The sequence below is a fragment of the Elephantulus edwardii genome, unplaced genomic scaffold (genome assembly GCF_000299155.1).
Source record: "Elephantulus edwardii isolate Elephantulus edwardi_28Jun2011 unplaced genomic scaffold, EleEdw1.0 scaffold00281, whole genome shotgun sequence".
NCBI lineage: Eukaryota > Metazoa > Chordata > Mammalia > Macroscelidea > Macroscelididae > Elephantulus > Elephantulus edwardii.
Window position 1 is genome coordinate 940933 of NW_006400031.1, and position 14652 is coordinate 955584.

At 41.2% G+C, this 14652-nt stretch overlaps 1 protein-coding gene across 1 annotated transcript in view; it reads right to left on the bottom strand.

The window, feature by feature from the left end:
* The window catches only part of CLSTN2 (calsyntenin 2), a 611561-nt gene that overhangs the window by 55267 nt on the left and 541642 nt on the right, over window positions 1-14652 (bottom strand). The window contains exon 9 of the mRNA XM_006900346.1: window positions 7969-8131. Coding sequence (XP_006900408.1) covers window positions 7969-8131 — 163 coding nt within the window. The remainder of the gene's footprint in view (window positions 1-7968; window positions 8132-14652) is intronic.

Here is a 14652-nt window from a genome sequence, read left to right on the forward strand (position 1 = left end):
CTGGAGGCTCAGCTATGGGTTAATTCTGACTCAATGGTACACAACAACAACAACAACAATATACCTTAAACAACAATATACCTTAGCCTAGTCTGACAGATTTCAAGAGATTACCTTAATTTTGAAAAAGAATCCATTTTTATTTTTGGTGGGATGAATTTAGGTGTCAGGGAGAAGGTTTCCATTATAGGAGGGGGTAAAGAGGATCCAGATGCTGTCTCTGAGGGTCTCTAGGGAAGAATTATAGAGGGGTTCATGATGAGAACTTGACTCTATAATGGACATTATTCAGTTCCTGAGAGTGGAAATTGTTCACACTTGGCTGCTTGGCAGTGTGAGCCCAGTGGGTAGTTCTACTGGAGAAAGATCTAGAGTTTTGCTTTTGTCAAAATCAGTGCCAACACCCCCCCCCCCTTAAAACAATTCTACTGTGCAACACCCAAGTTCAAATTGACTTTAGGACAACTTACAAGGCAAACATTATCCTGTATTGAATTGCATCCCTCAAAAATATGTGTGGGCTTCTAATCCTATGTAATTCTATTTGTAAATAGGATTTCCTTTGTTATTTTTTGTATTTTATTTATTTTTTCACTAGTTTATTTACAAAATTAAAATATAAATTTGAACAAACTCTTTCAATTTCCCTCACTCCCCACCCCCATCAAATTGTACAACCCAATGACTAATCCTGCACCTGCACATCCCTCTGCTCCCAGCCTCTCCCACCCCTCCTGGACCCTTATACTCATTCTACAATAACGGTCTCATACAATATTTATCCTTGTAGGACTGAGTTAGTTTACTCAGCATAGTGCTCTCCAGTCCCTCCCAAGTTAGGTAATAATTTACAAAGTTATTACTCCTGTGTGCTGCATAGTATTCCATTGTTGAATGTACCATAATTTCTCAATCCATTCATTTGTGGTTGGATATTTGGGCTTTTTCCATGTTCTTGCGATGGTGAATCATGCTGCTATGAACACTGGTGTACAAATCTCAGTTTGTGCCTGACTTCTCATATTATCAGGGTTCCTTTGTTATTTTAATGGACTTTTAAAAATTTCTAAAGAGCAAGGATTTCCGTTTAAGGACCAAGGTGCACCTATCTACTGAGCCTTGATATTTCCTTTACTTATTATGCATCTGAAAGTTGGACAACAAATAAGGAAAACTGAAGGAGAATTGATGCCTAAGTTGTGATGTTGGCTTGCTGTTGTTGCTAGATGCTGTCAAGTATGACCCATAGAGATCCTATCAACAATAGATCTGAAGTCTGTGCCATCCTGTGTCATCCTTATTCTCCCCAACACACTGGAGCCCGTTGCAGCACTCACTGTAGCATCATCTCAGTGCAAGCCTTCCTTTCTTTCTCTGATCCTTCTCCTTTCTAAGCATCATGTTCCTTTCCAAGGCATAGGCACTCCTCACAAACATGTCCAAAGTTTGTAAGATGATGTTTCTCCATCGTTGCCTCTACAGAGCCCTCTTGTTGCACTTTCTCCAAGACATATCTGTTTGTTCTTTTAGCAATCCATGGGATATTCAGTATACTTCTCCAAATACCACAACTTAAAGGCTGCGAGTATTGAATACATCATGGATCATCTACATAGCAAACAAATCTGTCTTGAAGAAAGTGCAACCGGAGTGTTTCTTAGAGGCAAAGATGGTAAAACTTTGTCTGACTTACTTTGGGCATGTTTTCAAGAGGAGCCAGTCCTTAGAGAGAGGCATCGTGCTGGGAAAGGTAGAGGAAGTGGATGGTGAAGTGGTCATGCTGGCTGGTGAAGAGGAGGACCCTTCATGAAATAAATGGACAAGGCATCTACCACAATGGACTTGAGCCTGACAGTGACTGTGAACATGGTTAAGGATAAGGCAAGGTTCACAGGGTTGCTATGAGTCATGGTCAATTTGATAGGACTTAAGAGCAACAATGTATCACTGTAGGATGCATTTTAAACCCAGTCTTTTATGATTTATTTTTTAAAGCAAAACAGAATACAGGGGAATTAAGTCAGCACAACATAACTAAGGCAAAGAAAGACATATACTATCTTGGCACAATAACAATAACAGGCAATAATTTACTAATGGATGTTGTTGTTGTTATGTACCGTCAAGTTGTTTGCGACTCATAGCGACTCTATGTACAAGAGCCCTTAATGTTGTTCTATCCTGTGCCAACCTTGCCGTCTCAAACACACTCACTCCCACCACCCCAATCACAGAATCGATCCATCTCATTGAGGGTCTTCCTCTCCTGCGTTGTCCCTCCACTCTCTCAAACATGATGTCCTTCTCCAAGGACCAGTCCTTCCTTGCAAGATGTCTGAAGTAAGTCAGATGAAGCTTCAGAATCCTTGCCTCCAAGAAGCATTCTGGCTTCACCTTCTCCAGGACAAACCTGTTTGTTCTCCTAGCAGTCCATGGTATATTCAACACTCTTCTCCAGCACCACAGCTCAAAGACATCAATTATCTTTCTATCATTCCTAGTTATTGTCCAACTCTCTGATGCATAGCACGCAATTGTGAAGACTATAGCCTGGATCAGGTGCACCTTAGTCTCCAGCCTGATGTTGTTGCTCTTCAGTACGCTTGAGAGGTCCCTGACAGCTGACTTTCCCAGTGCAATTCGTCTCTTGATGTCCTTGCTGCAGGTACCAAGAGTGTTGACTGTGGAGTCAAGCAAACTAAAACTGTTAACTATCTCAGTCTCTTCACCATCCACACTGATGCTGCCAATTGGCCCAGTGGTGAGAATCTTTGTTTTCTTGATGCTGAGTATAGGTAAATAAATAAATTAAATATGTGAAACATGATGTAGGGGAATGCATCCACAGATATATCTGCTTTGGCATAGGCTATTTCTACATACATATTTATTGTATATGCTGCAAATATATTCATGCATATAATAGAACATCCAGGGGCAAAATAATAAAATCTTTTAGCCATACTCAAATACCTTGAGGGGCTGAATCACTGGACTTAAGGGCTTAAGACTGTATTCTCAGATGATAAAGATAATGTTCTACATTCTACTTTGGTAAAAACGAAGGATTAACGTCTCAGAAGCTTGGGAGTAGTCATCTTCAATATAGATATTGAGCTCTTCCCAGCGAAAGCCAAGAAAAGTGAAGAAAATAATAAACTCAAAGAAACATTAGTCCAAAGGACTATGGACCACATGAATTGCAGCTTCTGCTAGCCTGGGGCAAGAAGAACTACACATGATACGTAGCCACCACTACTGACAACTCTGATTAGAATCACAGTAGAAGGTCCTAGGAAGAGGAAGGGGAAAATGTGGAAGAAAATAAATAATCACAAAAGGTTAAAAGATAAGATTTTGTGGTCTGATGAAAATTCGTGGAACCCCTTAGACTTAGACCCCTACAGGCATCTTTCTAATCGGGAACTACACCTGTTCCTGGAGATCACCTTTCAGGTAAATAATAGACTATGATGTGAACAACAGCATCTATTGGCGGGAGGGGGGAGAGGGGTATGTGTTCCTCAGAATAGCCAATGACAGGAGACTAAAGGGGAAATCTTTTCCCAAAAACAAAGGCAGAAAGGGACAATAAAAACCAGCCAATGGAAATAAGAACCCCAGGTAAGCAATGGGAAGATGCATTGAGTGGATTGCAACTAATGTCACGAAACAAAAATGCATATTAATTTTTCATTAAGAAACTATTCTGTAGTTTCACTCAATTCACAACAAAATATTAAAGAAATGAAAAGAGCAGATGAGCCATCAGAGTAAAGCTGACAGAGAGGGGAGACAGAAACAAAAATGTCTAAAAATATCAGAAGCAGATACATCTAGGAACATCAAGGACTTTAGGCTACTAAACTTTGAAACAAACCAATGTAGAACATCTTCCCTTAGAGCCATATTTTGAATTTGGACTTCCCTTCTGATCTTTTAAGCTTTAAGAGAAAATAAATTTTGGTTCCTTAAGACTATCCACTTGTGGTATTTCTGTTTCAACAACATAAGTTAACTAACACATTAGCCTCTGCTCCTTAATCACAGTCTTTCACTGTTTTTGTTCAGACATTCGTCTAGGTCGTATAGCCCTGGTGTACAAGTTGCCGCACAGTGGTCACTTGTGGTTGCTGTGAGGCTGAACACTGTGACACGGGTGTGTGTCAAATGCATTAATGGCTGGTTACCCATTGCGGACAGAGAATGGGGTGGAGCTCCCCGATTAAAACAAGCTTGGAAGGAGGAGTGACATCCACTTCCATAATAGCTTGCCTCCGGAAACCCTATGAACCTGGAGAGAGGATGAGAGACACCCAAGCGTTGAGGACTCTCCTTCATAGGGTCGCTATGAGTCGCCTGTGACTCGACGGCACTTAACAACAATAACAACCTTAATCACCACAGGCTGGCTGTGGTGTCTGATTGGGTCACTAAGACACATCAGAGCTGTCACATCAACACAGTTGTGTTCAGTGGTTAATGCAGTCTCTGAATCAATGCACTGCTGTACTAACTCCTTTATAGACTCTTGCCAGATAACATAGTCAACCTTTTCTATCATCCTGGACAAGCCTGAGATACTGACGAAGCTCTCACCACCTAGTTCCAGAAAAACATTCGATGAACATTGAACATCATGTGGCATCTCTTGGAAATTAAGTGGAGGACCTCAGCTTAAAAAAAAAAAAACACATTTTCTTCATCTGTCTTGTTGAATCTTTATTTCCCCTGAGTTTAAGCCTTCATGCTCTTAGTACTGCATTATATACACTCCTTCCTTTTTTTACATAGAACTCACTCTTGCAGCCTTCCTAGTTCACTTCTGAATTAGATAGTCCTTGGAAAGCATATTCTTTTTCTAACATAAAAGAATGTTTTGCTTATTCAACTGTTGTACATTCCCCTACACTACCCTCTTCCATTCATGCCGGCAATGCACCCCTTGTTCCAGATTGTTCTCATTCATATAAACCCTAATCATATATTTCTTTTGGACAATTCTTCCCTTCATCTGATTTAATGCAGTATTCATTATCTATCCACTCTTTTCCCATTCTCTCCCCACTCCCTCCATGTCTGTCTTATTTTATAACAATGGTATTACGGAGACTATATATCCTTTTGTGACCGAGATACTTCATGCAGCATAATGTCCTCCAGGCTCTCCCATGCTGTGTAATGTTTTATGAGTTCATTGTTTTTTTCAGTGCTGTGTAATATTCCATTGTGTGAATGTGTCATAGTTTTTCTATCCTTTCATTTGTTGCTGGGTACTTGGTTTGCTTCCATCTCTTCGTTATTGTGAATAACACCCAAGGAACATGAGTGTATATACATCTGTTTGAGTCATGACTCTGGTTTCTTCAGGGTGTATTTCTAGTAGTGGAATTGGGGGATCAAATGGTATTTTTATTTCCAGCTTTTTGAGAAAGCGGCAGATCACACACCATTTTACATTCCCACCAGCAATAAATAAGCATTCTAATTCTTCCACAACCTTGCCAGCATTTGTGGTTTGCTCGTCTGTTGAAGGTCTCTTCTTACACGCTAGCCCACCTCTATCCTGAGTTCCTCATGTAAAATTGTTAAAAGTCACAAATCCTGACAGCTTTCACAGAATCCATCAGGATGAGGTTGGGCCTTATCTTGAAGTTCTCATCAGCTATTTTGGGGAATATTTTCTTTCCTCTCTGCTCTTCAAAGGACGCCAGCCTTTAATGTATCAAAAAACAAAAGATCAGAGAGATAGAAAGGTTAAATGCCCGGTTACAGAGCCTGTGTTCAAAGAATCAATTAGCCTGAACTTGAGGGATTCTAAGAGAGCAAGTGAGGAGGGAGCAGAAATCTTCAAATGGGGATTAAACGCTGGAGTTCAATCCTTAGAGATCAGGGCCAGTAGAACTAATTGAACTTGGAGAGCAGCTTCCTGAACTCATGGGCTGTTCCCTACCTGTGCCCCACAGCCCTCAGTACTTTTGAGTTCCTTCAACATAGGGCTAGGTCCTTACACAGCCTATGTGGAAAACAAGGAGGAAAAATCTTGGCTCATGGAACTCAATCAAACCTGCTAAAAACTTTTAAATGCATCTACATTCATCTTGTCTTTACATTTTCATGTTTTTGCTCCGATTTAGAAAGAAATTAGGCCCCAGAACAATAAAAGGTATGATTGTTGTTGTTGTTGTTAAGTGTCGTCGAGTCACAGGTGACTCATAGCGACCCTATGAAGGAGAGTCCTCGATGCTTGGGTGTCTTTCATCCTCTCTCCAAGTTCATAGGGTTTCCGGAGGCAAGCTATTATGGAAGTGGATGTCACTCCTCCTTCCAAGCTTGTTTTAATCGGGGAGCTCCACCCCACTCTCTGTCCGCAATGGGTAACCAGCCATTAATGCATTTGACACACACCCGTGTCACAGTGTTCAGCCTCACAGCAACCACAAGTGACCACAGTAAGGCAACTTGTACACCAGGGCTATACAACCTAGAGGAATATCTGAACAAAAACAATGAAAGACAGGCCAGAGGGCCGTGGATTAAAAGTCACTCACCTTTGGCTTGGTAGCATCGCTTTCTGTCCACTGGGCCAGCTGATCCCTCTCTCTGTTGATGTTATTGTTGTTAAGTGTCGTCGAGTCGCCTGAGACTCATAGCAACCGTATGAAGGAGAGTTCCTGATGCTTGGGTGCCTTTCTTCCTCCCTCCAGGTTCATAGGATTTCCAATCCCTGCCCCAGACCCCCATTCATCTGGCTAGTCTGCTATGCCAACCCCCTTGTGGGCCCCAAAGAACCACCACACGTCCTCGGAGTCCTCAAACCTACCGCGCCTCCAGAAGCCAGAGACTGGATCCAATTGTAATTAAATATCCCAAGAACCTAGGCGGGCTCGGCCTTTCAGTGTCCTAGCAGCCCAGCACGAAAAGGCATGATTAGCAAAGGCAAACTCAGAGGCAGTCATGAAACCGCTGATATAAGTCTTAAATCAAAATCTGGTCTGCAGTTAAGTGCTTAATTATTACAGAGGTGTAGTCTCTAAACTCAAGAGCAATGCTGTATCTCTGGAGACTAAGGTGCGCCTGATACAGGCCATGGTTTTTGTAATCACTTGTTATGCAACAGAGAGTTGGACAATGACTAAGGAGGATAGAAGGAGAATTGATGCCTTTGAGCTGTGGTGCTGGAGAAGAGTATTGAATGTACCATGGTCTGCCAAGAAAACAAACAGATTCATCCTTGAGAGGGTTAAATCAGGCTGCTCCTTGGAGGCAAGGATTCTGGGGCTTCATCTGACATACTTTGGTCATGTTGTAAGGAGAGACCAGTCCTTGGAGAGGGACATCATGCTTGGGAGGGTGGAGGGACGGCGGAGCAGGGGAAGACCCTCTATGAGGTGGATTGATTCAGTGACTGGGGTACTCGGGATGGGTGTGTCAGAGGCAATGAGATTGGCACAGGATAGAGCAGGGTTTAGGGCTGTTGTACATAGGGTCGCTATGAGTCGCAAACAACTCGATGGCGCATAACAACAAAACAACAACAGTGTGTGCATTAACACATGTATAATAGATTCTCCATGGCACTCAACAACAATCACAAAGGCTTTATTAGGACCAGGCGGCGTCAAGTCAACTCCAGCTCATGATGGGCTTATGTACCTAGAACTGAGCTCCACAGTGTTATTAATTGCAAATATGTCAGCAAAGGGTTGCCAGCTCTTTTCCCAAAGCGTTTCGGGGGGTGGAGGGGATGAGAACCTGCTAGCTATTAGTTAGCAGGCAAGTGTGTTAACCATTTGCATCACACAGAGACTGTTTTCTGTGGATTTTTTGAAAAGCATAGAATATTTTCCTGGATAGTTGTTCATACCCTTGGCTTTTCCGTTTTCTTTACAAGTATCTGTCACGGAATCCACACAGATGGGTGAGGGATAAGGGCCAGGATTAAGGCCCCTGCGTTAACTGGGTTACCTTGCCAACAAGCGCCGACTGTTAGCTGCATGGCAATGTGAGATGGATGAATGGGCCAGTCGTTGGTCACCAGGTATGGTTCGTAAGTTGCTCCATCCATGTATAAGGTAACCACTGGAAACTCCACATTGATGACATAGTAATGCCACTCCTTGTCACAAATCTAATGGACAGAAAGAAAAGAAACACTTAACGCTTGAATGTGTGGTACAACATCACAGCAGATGTTCACTTTAATTATAAGAGGGAGAGAAGGCATTTTACATTAAAAAACCCCCATTTGTTATTGTAAAGAACTCAGCATAACGGTTGACACGAACTTAAGTTAGAGAAACACCATCTTCAAATACGATTGGGGGACACAAGGGTCAAGAATAAACAAATATTTCTTAGAGGAAGCAAAACCATGGTGCTCTTTGGTGGCAAGGATGAAACTCCTTCTCATATACTTTGAGTATACTGTCAAGAGGTACCAGTTCTTGGGAGGAAAAGATATCATGCTTTGCAAAGTGAAAGGTCACCAAAAGAGAGGAAGATTGAGAAGTAGATATAAGGACATAGGGACTGCAACAGCAGGCTTGAATGTGGTTGAGACGGTGAGACGGTATAAAACAAGGCAAGGTTTCTGTTGCTCACAGGGTCCCCACACTCTTAGCAGTGAACTCAGCGGCATTTAACGATGACATGGGGACGCGGAGCTCCTGAGAATATTGGAGTTGGGATTGTACGTCATTTTTGACCAGGCTCTCTTGGTCACATCATTACCAGCTGTCTTGGCAGATAAATCCTTTGTGGGTAAGTAGAGTGTCAACTTAAATTTACTTTGGGTCCTACTTGGCTCAATTCTTTGGTAGAGAAGAATGTTAACCTGAAAATATTTTTCTAATTTTGAGGCTAGGTGGAAATGTAAAAAGAAAAGTGCTAGAAGGTAAGATGGAAGAGACAAGGAAAGGAAGAGGTGGGGATGGTGCCGAGAAGGATTAGGAGCTCAAAGTCAAAGTTATTGCCGTGGAATTGGAAGCAACTCATAGCTGACCCTCCAGTGAGTTTTCAAAGGCTGGGAGTTAGGTTCTCATAAAGAGAATGAAAAGAAGAAAGAAATACAAATGCAGAAGAATAGGAACCTCCAGCTCCTTTGTCTTTGTTTTAAGCTTTTCAAGAGAAGCTAGTTTAAATTCCTATGCACACTATCATATTCACTCATGTGGACAACTCGTTACCTTCAAGGAAAGCGTATTCTGAAGATGTAGAATCCTCAGTGGGACTCTGCTTTGACTACCCCACTTCATTCCTGGGGTGGCAGAGAAGGGTTTCATGGGTCTAGATTCATATGAACCATTTTCACATACATGTTACTTGACAACTTTGTGCAACCGTGGCATCTAGTTTTAGCTCTGGAAACCAAAGGCAACTTTTAATAGATTGGTAGAGATTTTGGTGGGTAAGACTGGAGTCACAATCCTTAACCTTGGGAACTGAACCACTACAGAGAAAGATCCATAACAGAAACCAAGCCTGCGTGTGAGATAGACTGGAAGTATGAAAGGCGGCAAGACTGGAAGAGGGTACCATACTGCCTTCTTTATTGCCCAATAAGTATCAGGGAGCAACATTAGATTCTCTTGCCTCCACATGCCCTCTCCTTCTGATTCCTCCACACTCTGTGGCCTCCACCTCCGAAAGCATTCTCATTTGCCTCCAGCTATCTCCATCCTCCCTGCTATCTGTAGTAGAGGAGAAAGATGAATTCTGCCTGAAGGTGACCCCCAAGGTGAGGGCATCAAAGCCCGCCCTCCCTCCCTCCCTCCCTCCCTCCCATTCTGAATGAAATGTGCTGTTTCTCATGAATAGATAACACTAACAGGGGTGTTAAATGATCTTTCTCCTTTCCTTTTGGAAGAAGAATTTTTTTCCTTAATGTTCTTTTTATATTGTCCTGTCTCATGTCTCAGAAAATTGCTCCTTTTGAAGTCCATTAGCCTGATAAAGGGTGATGAATATTTTAAAGGACCTTGGAAAGTAAGCAGGACAGATCACACTGAACTCCTGCTGTAAGTGGGAAGACCTGACCATTTATACACTTTACCTGAACCCACCTGGGTGTAGGTTTATATACCCTACCTGCACCCATCTAAAGTGTAGGGATCTGAAAATGGGCTTGTGACTGGGGTAGGCTGATTCAGGTATATTTGAATAGCATAAAGGAAACCTGAGGACAAAGTCTAGAGGTTAGAAAGGAATGAGGAACTAAGAGTGGTGTTTGAATGCAGTGCCAAATACAAAGAGGCCCAGGATAGTTTGGACTTGAGGTTTGCAAGTGAGAATAGCCATGTAAGCAAGCGATCTTGGGGATATTGCTGTAAGCATCTTGAAACCTTTGGCCAGGTCCAGTGGTGGGGAGAGGAGATGGAGGGGCGGAAGGCAGTGAGCCACAGGGTGTTAGAGATGTGATAATGATCACATTCCAAACCAGAGCACTAAGGTACAGGTAGAGAACGGAGGGACAATTTACAGCAGCTGGTCTCAGTCACCACCCTGAAATCTCTCTCCTTTCTGATGTGCCTGGCACATTGCTGCAGCAGAATCTAACTTACAACAGCACTCTTATTTCATAACCTTACTGCATTGTGGTGGACCTGAGTGGCGTAAGAATTAAGCACTTGACTACAAGCTGAAAGGTTGTCTGTTCAAACCTATCCAGAGTTGTCTGCAAAGACAGAGTTGATGACCCTACAGGGTTCAGTTCTATTCCACATGCATCGATCAATAATGGCTCAATAATGACAAAAACATGGTATTTTTTGAGGAGATTGAAAAAAATTCCAAGGAAGAAGTAAAACAATTCCATAATCAAAAAAACAACTGTAACGTTTCTCAATATTTCAGTCTTTTGCATAGGAATACTCTCTGTCCCTCTGAACTGTTCTTGCTCAAACAGCCACCCCTGCAATGCTCCACTTAAAACAATGATCCTGAGACCCCCAAAGTGGATAGAGAGTGCAGCATCAAGGGGAGTTGGTCTCCAGCTACTCTGAGCACCAGAACTGCTAGAGACAATTACAAGATTTAGAACAGGTGAGTGCAGGGAGGAGAGATTCTCATCAGGCTGTGAGATAGAGCTGAGAGGTCAACTGCATAGAGGTACATGGCCCTACTCCCCTAAATCCACACTGGATAGAGAGAGTGCAGCCAGGGGGAAAGTAGGTCTCGACTGCACTGCACACTAGAGGCTCCAAGGACAATTACAAACTTTAGAAGAGGCAGGCACAGGCAGGAGAGAGATTCCCACCAGGCTATGCTCTAGGCAGCTATGAAAGAGAAGCTGCAATAGAGAAACAGGGTTCTGCTCTCCTCACCTCACTCCAGATAGAGGGAGTGCATTTGTCAGCAGGAAACTAGTCTTTGGCTACACTGTAGACCACTAAAGACAATTACAAACTTTAGAAGAGGTGGGCAGCACTTGGGTGGTATTTCCCACAAGACTGCACTGTAGTCCAGAGAGAAGTCGAAGTATGTTGGAAACAGTGAGCTTTCCCAGTGCACAGCACCTTAAAGGACTCCTGGTTTAGCAAATTACCCTCCCTCATAAAGGGAACACTTTAAGTCAGCAACTAATCATTAATATCATAGAGATAAAGAACTGTCAACAACCTACTCAAACTCTACAGCAACATCCTAACACATTCCAAGAAAAAACTTCACATATTGCCAAGAAAGCAGTGGGCAGCTTCAAACATTGTGAAAGCACAAAATAAGTCTTCTCCTTAAAAAGTAGAGCATATTGCATGCCCAATTAATAGTCCAAAGACAGAGAAGCAGAAGAAATAAAATGATGAAGAATCATAAGAACAGCTACAAAAGAAAGGACAAATGATGGAAGAAAGAATGAAAGTAATAAATAAAGCAAATACCACAGAGACAGAGAACCAGAAAAAATATATTGATGTGAAGTTATATGAACAGCTATTGAAGAAGGTGCAAATGATGGAAGAAAGAATGGAAGCCATATATAAATTGAATATTGCAGAGACAGGTTCCAGGGAGGAACATGAGCAACTATGGATGAAATTGCAAAGATGAAAGCAAGAATTGAAACTATAGATAAAGGAGTACAAGAACCTAAAAAAAATCATCCCAAGACAAAGAAGGTACAGCCAACATAGTACTAAAAAAAGAAACACAGAAGTCCATGAAAACATAACTCATAACATTAAGACCAAAATGGCAGATGTTTCCAACATGTTAGAGGGACAAAAAGGTGGAACAGAAGAGAGAGAACAGAGAGTCAGTGAGCTGGAAGACAAGAACCTCAATGGGAATATATTAGAAGGAAAATTTGAGAAGGGAAATTGAGAAGATGAAGAAAACATTAGAATCATGTGGGATAACATCTAAAGGGACAACATGCATGTGATCAAAATCCCCGAACAGAAGGAGGGCAGGGAAATCACTGAGAAAAATGTGGAAGAAGTACTAAAGGAAAACTTCTCAGACATTACAAAGAAGGAAGACATCTACATTCAAGAAGTTCAATGAACCTCAGAATAGACCTAAAAATAAAAATATTAAGATACGTCATAGTTGAATTCTCCAAAATAAAAATAAGAATATGAAAATCAGCATGATGGGGGGGGGGGAAAGAGTCACTTATAAAGGAGAACCAAACAGATTAAGTTCTGATTTCTCAGCAGAAACTATGTGTGTATGAAGACAATGGGATGGCATATACTGAAGGTTGGAAGAAAACAATGGCCAGCTGAGGATCCTGTACCCAGCAAAGCAGCCCATCAAATATGAAGGCAAAATTAGGTCATTTGCAGAAAAACAGGAATTTAAGAAATTTATGAAAACGTGATCAACTCTACAAGAAATTCTAAGGGAAGTTCTTCACACTGTGACACCAAAGGAAAGTGGAAGGACCATAGTGCCCAGAAATGACAGAAAAAAGGAACACAGCAAAATGGCAGGAACAAAAACTGGCCTCTCGGTAACCATATTTAATGTGAATGGATTAAATACACAATCAACGAAAAAGAATAGCAGAATGCATTAAGAAACAAAGCCCAATAATACGTTGCCTAAAAGAGACATCTAAGAAATGGGTGGGTTGGTGGGGGGAAGACTGAAAATCAAAGGCTTAGGAACAATATACTAATGAAATGGCACCCACAAAAGTGCAGGAATTTGACCCAGCAAGTCCACTAGTGAGAATAAACCCTAAAGAAACACAGCAACTACTTGAACAAATGAGTGCATGCCCATGGATATTGCTGTGTTATTCAAAATAGCAAAGAGATGGAAGCAATCCAAATGTCTGTCAGCAAATGAATGGATAGAAAAACCATGGTATTTTTACAGAATGGACTATTAATCTATACTAAATAATGCAATCACAGATTGAAAAATAATGAATTCATAAAACACTACACAACATGGGTGAGCCTGGAGAGAAATAGGACACAATAGGACAAATAAGACAAATTGTCCGTCACAATAGGACAAATACTGCATGACGCCACTGTTATAAAATAGGACAGACATGCGTGGTTAGGGGAAGAAAAGGGAGAGTGATAGGTAATGCATTGGGACAGATGACAGGGGAAAGGTGTGAAAGGAGATATATGATTAGGTATTAAAAATATGACAACAATCTGGAATAAAAGGTGCATTGTAAAGTGGACTTGGAAATGGGATAGGGAGGAGGAAGGAAGAAGAATGTGCAACAATGAATAAATAAATGAAAAAAAATATAGAAGTGGCAATACAAATCTTGGATAAAATAGACTTCAGGATTACCATAAAACACAGGAAGGGCACTATATAGAGATGAAAGGCACAGTAGATAAAGGAGATATAACCTTGGTCAACATCTGCACATCAAATAATGGGGCTGCAAAATATGTAAAACAATGGTTAACAGATTTGAAGAAAGAGCTAGACAGCACCACAGTAGTGGTAGGAGACTTAACCACATCACTCTCACCAAAGTATAGGTCAACTTGAAAGGAACTTAACCAAGATGGAGAAGATCTAAACTACACAATTAGTCAACTTGACCTTGAGGAAGCATTCAGGGCATTGAACTAAAACCAAATTTACTTTGTTATCAAGTGCACATATTACCTTCTCCAGAATTGATCTTATATTAGGGCATAAAGCAAGTCCTAACAAACAAAAAAACACTGAAATAATAAAAAATATCTTCTCAGAATACAAAGCTATGAAACTAGAAATGAGCAATGAGAGGGTAAAGCTTTCAAAGTCACCCAGGTGGAAGCTAAATAACACCCCACTAGAACAATTGGTGATAGAAGAAATAAAAAAGTTCCTCAAAACAAATAAAAATCAATATACTGTTGGTGGGATTATAAAATAATATGACCACTCTGGAAGGTAGGTCAGTGTTTCCCCAAAAAACTGAGCACAGAAATTCCATATAACTCAGCTATTTCACTGCTAGGAATATCCTTCAAGGGAAATATAACCAAAACACAAACAGAGATTTGTACAGGGATATTCATAGTAGTGTTATTCAAAATAGCAAGAAAATGGAAACAGCCAAAATGTCCATCAGCAAATGAACAGATTGAGAAGTTGTGATACATTCTTTAGCCAGCCTGAACTTAAAAAAAAAAAAAAAAAAAGCTAAAGAAGGTTAAATCAAATCCACAGGAATAAAAATTT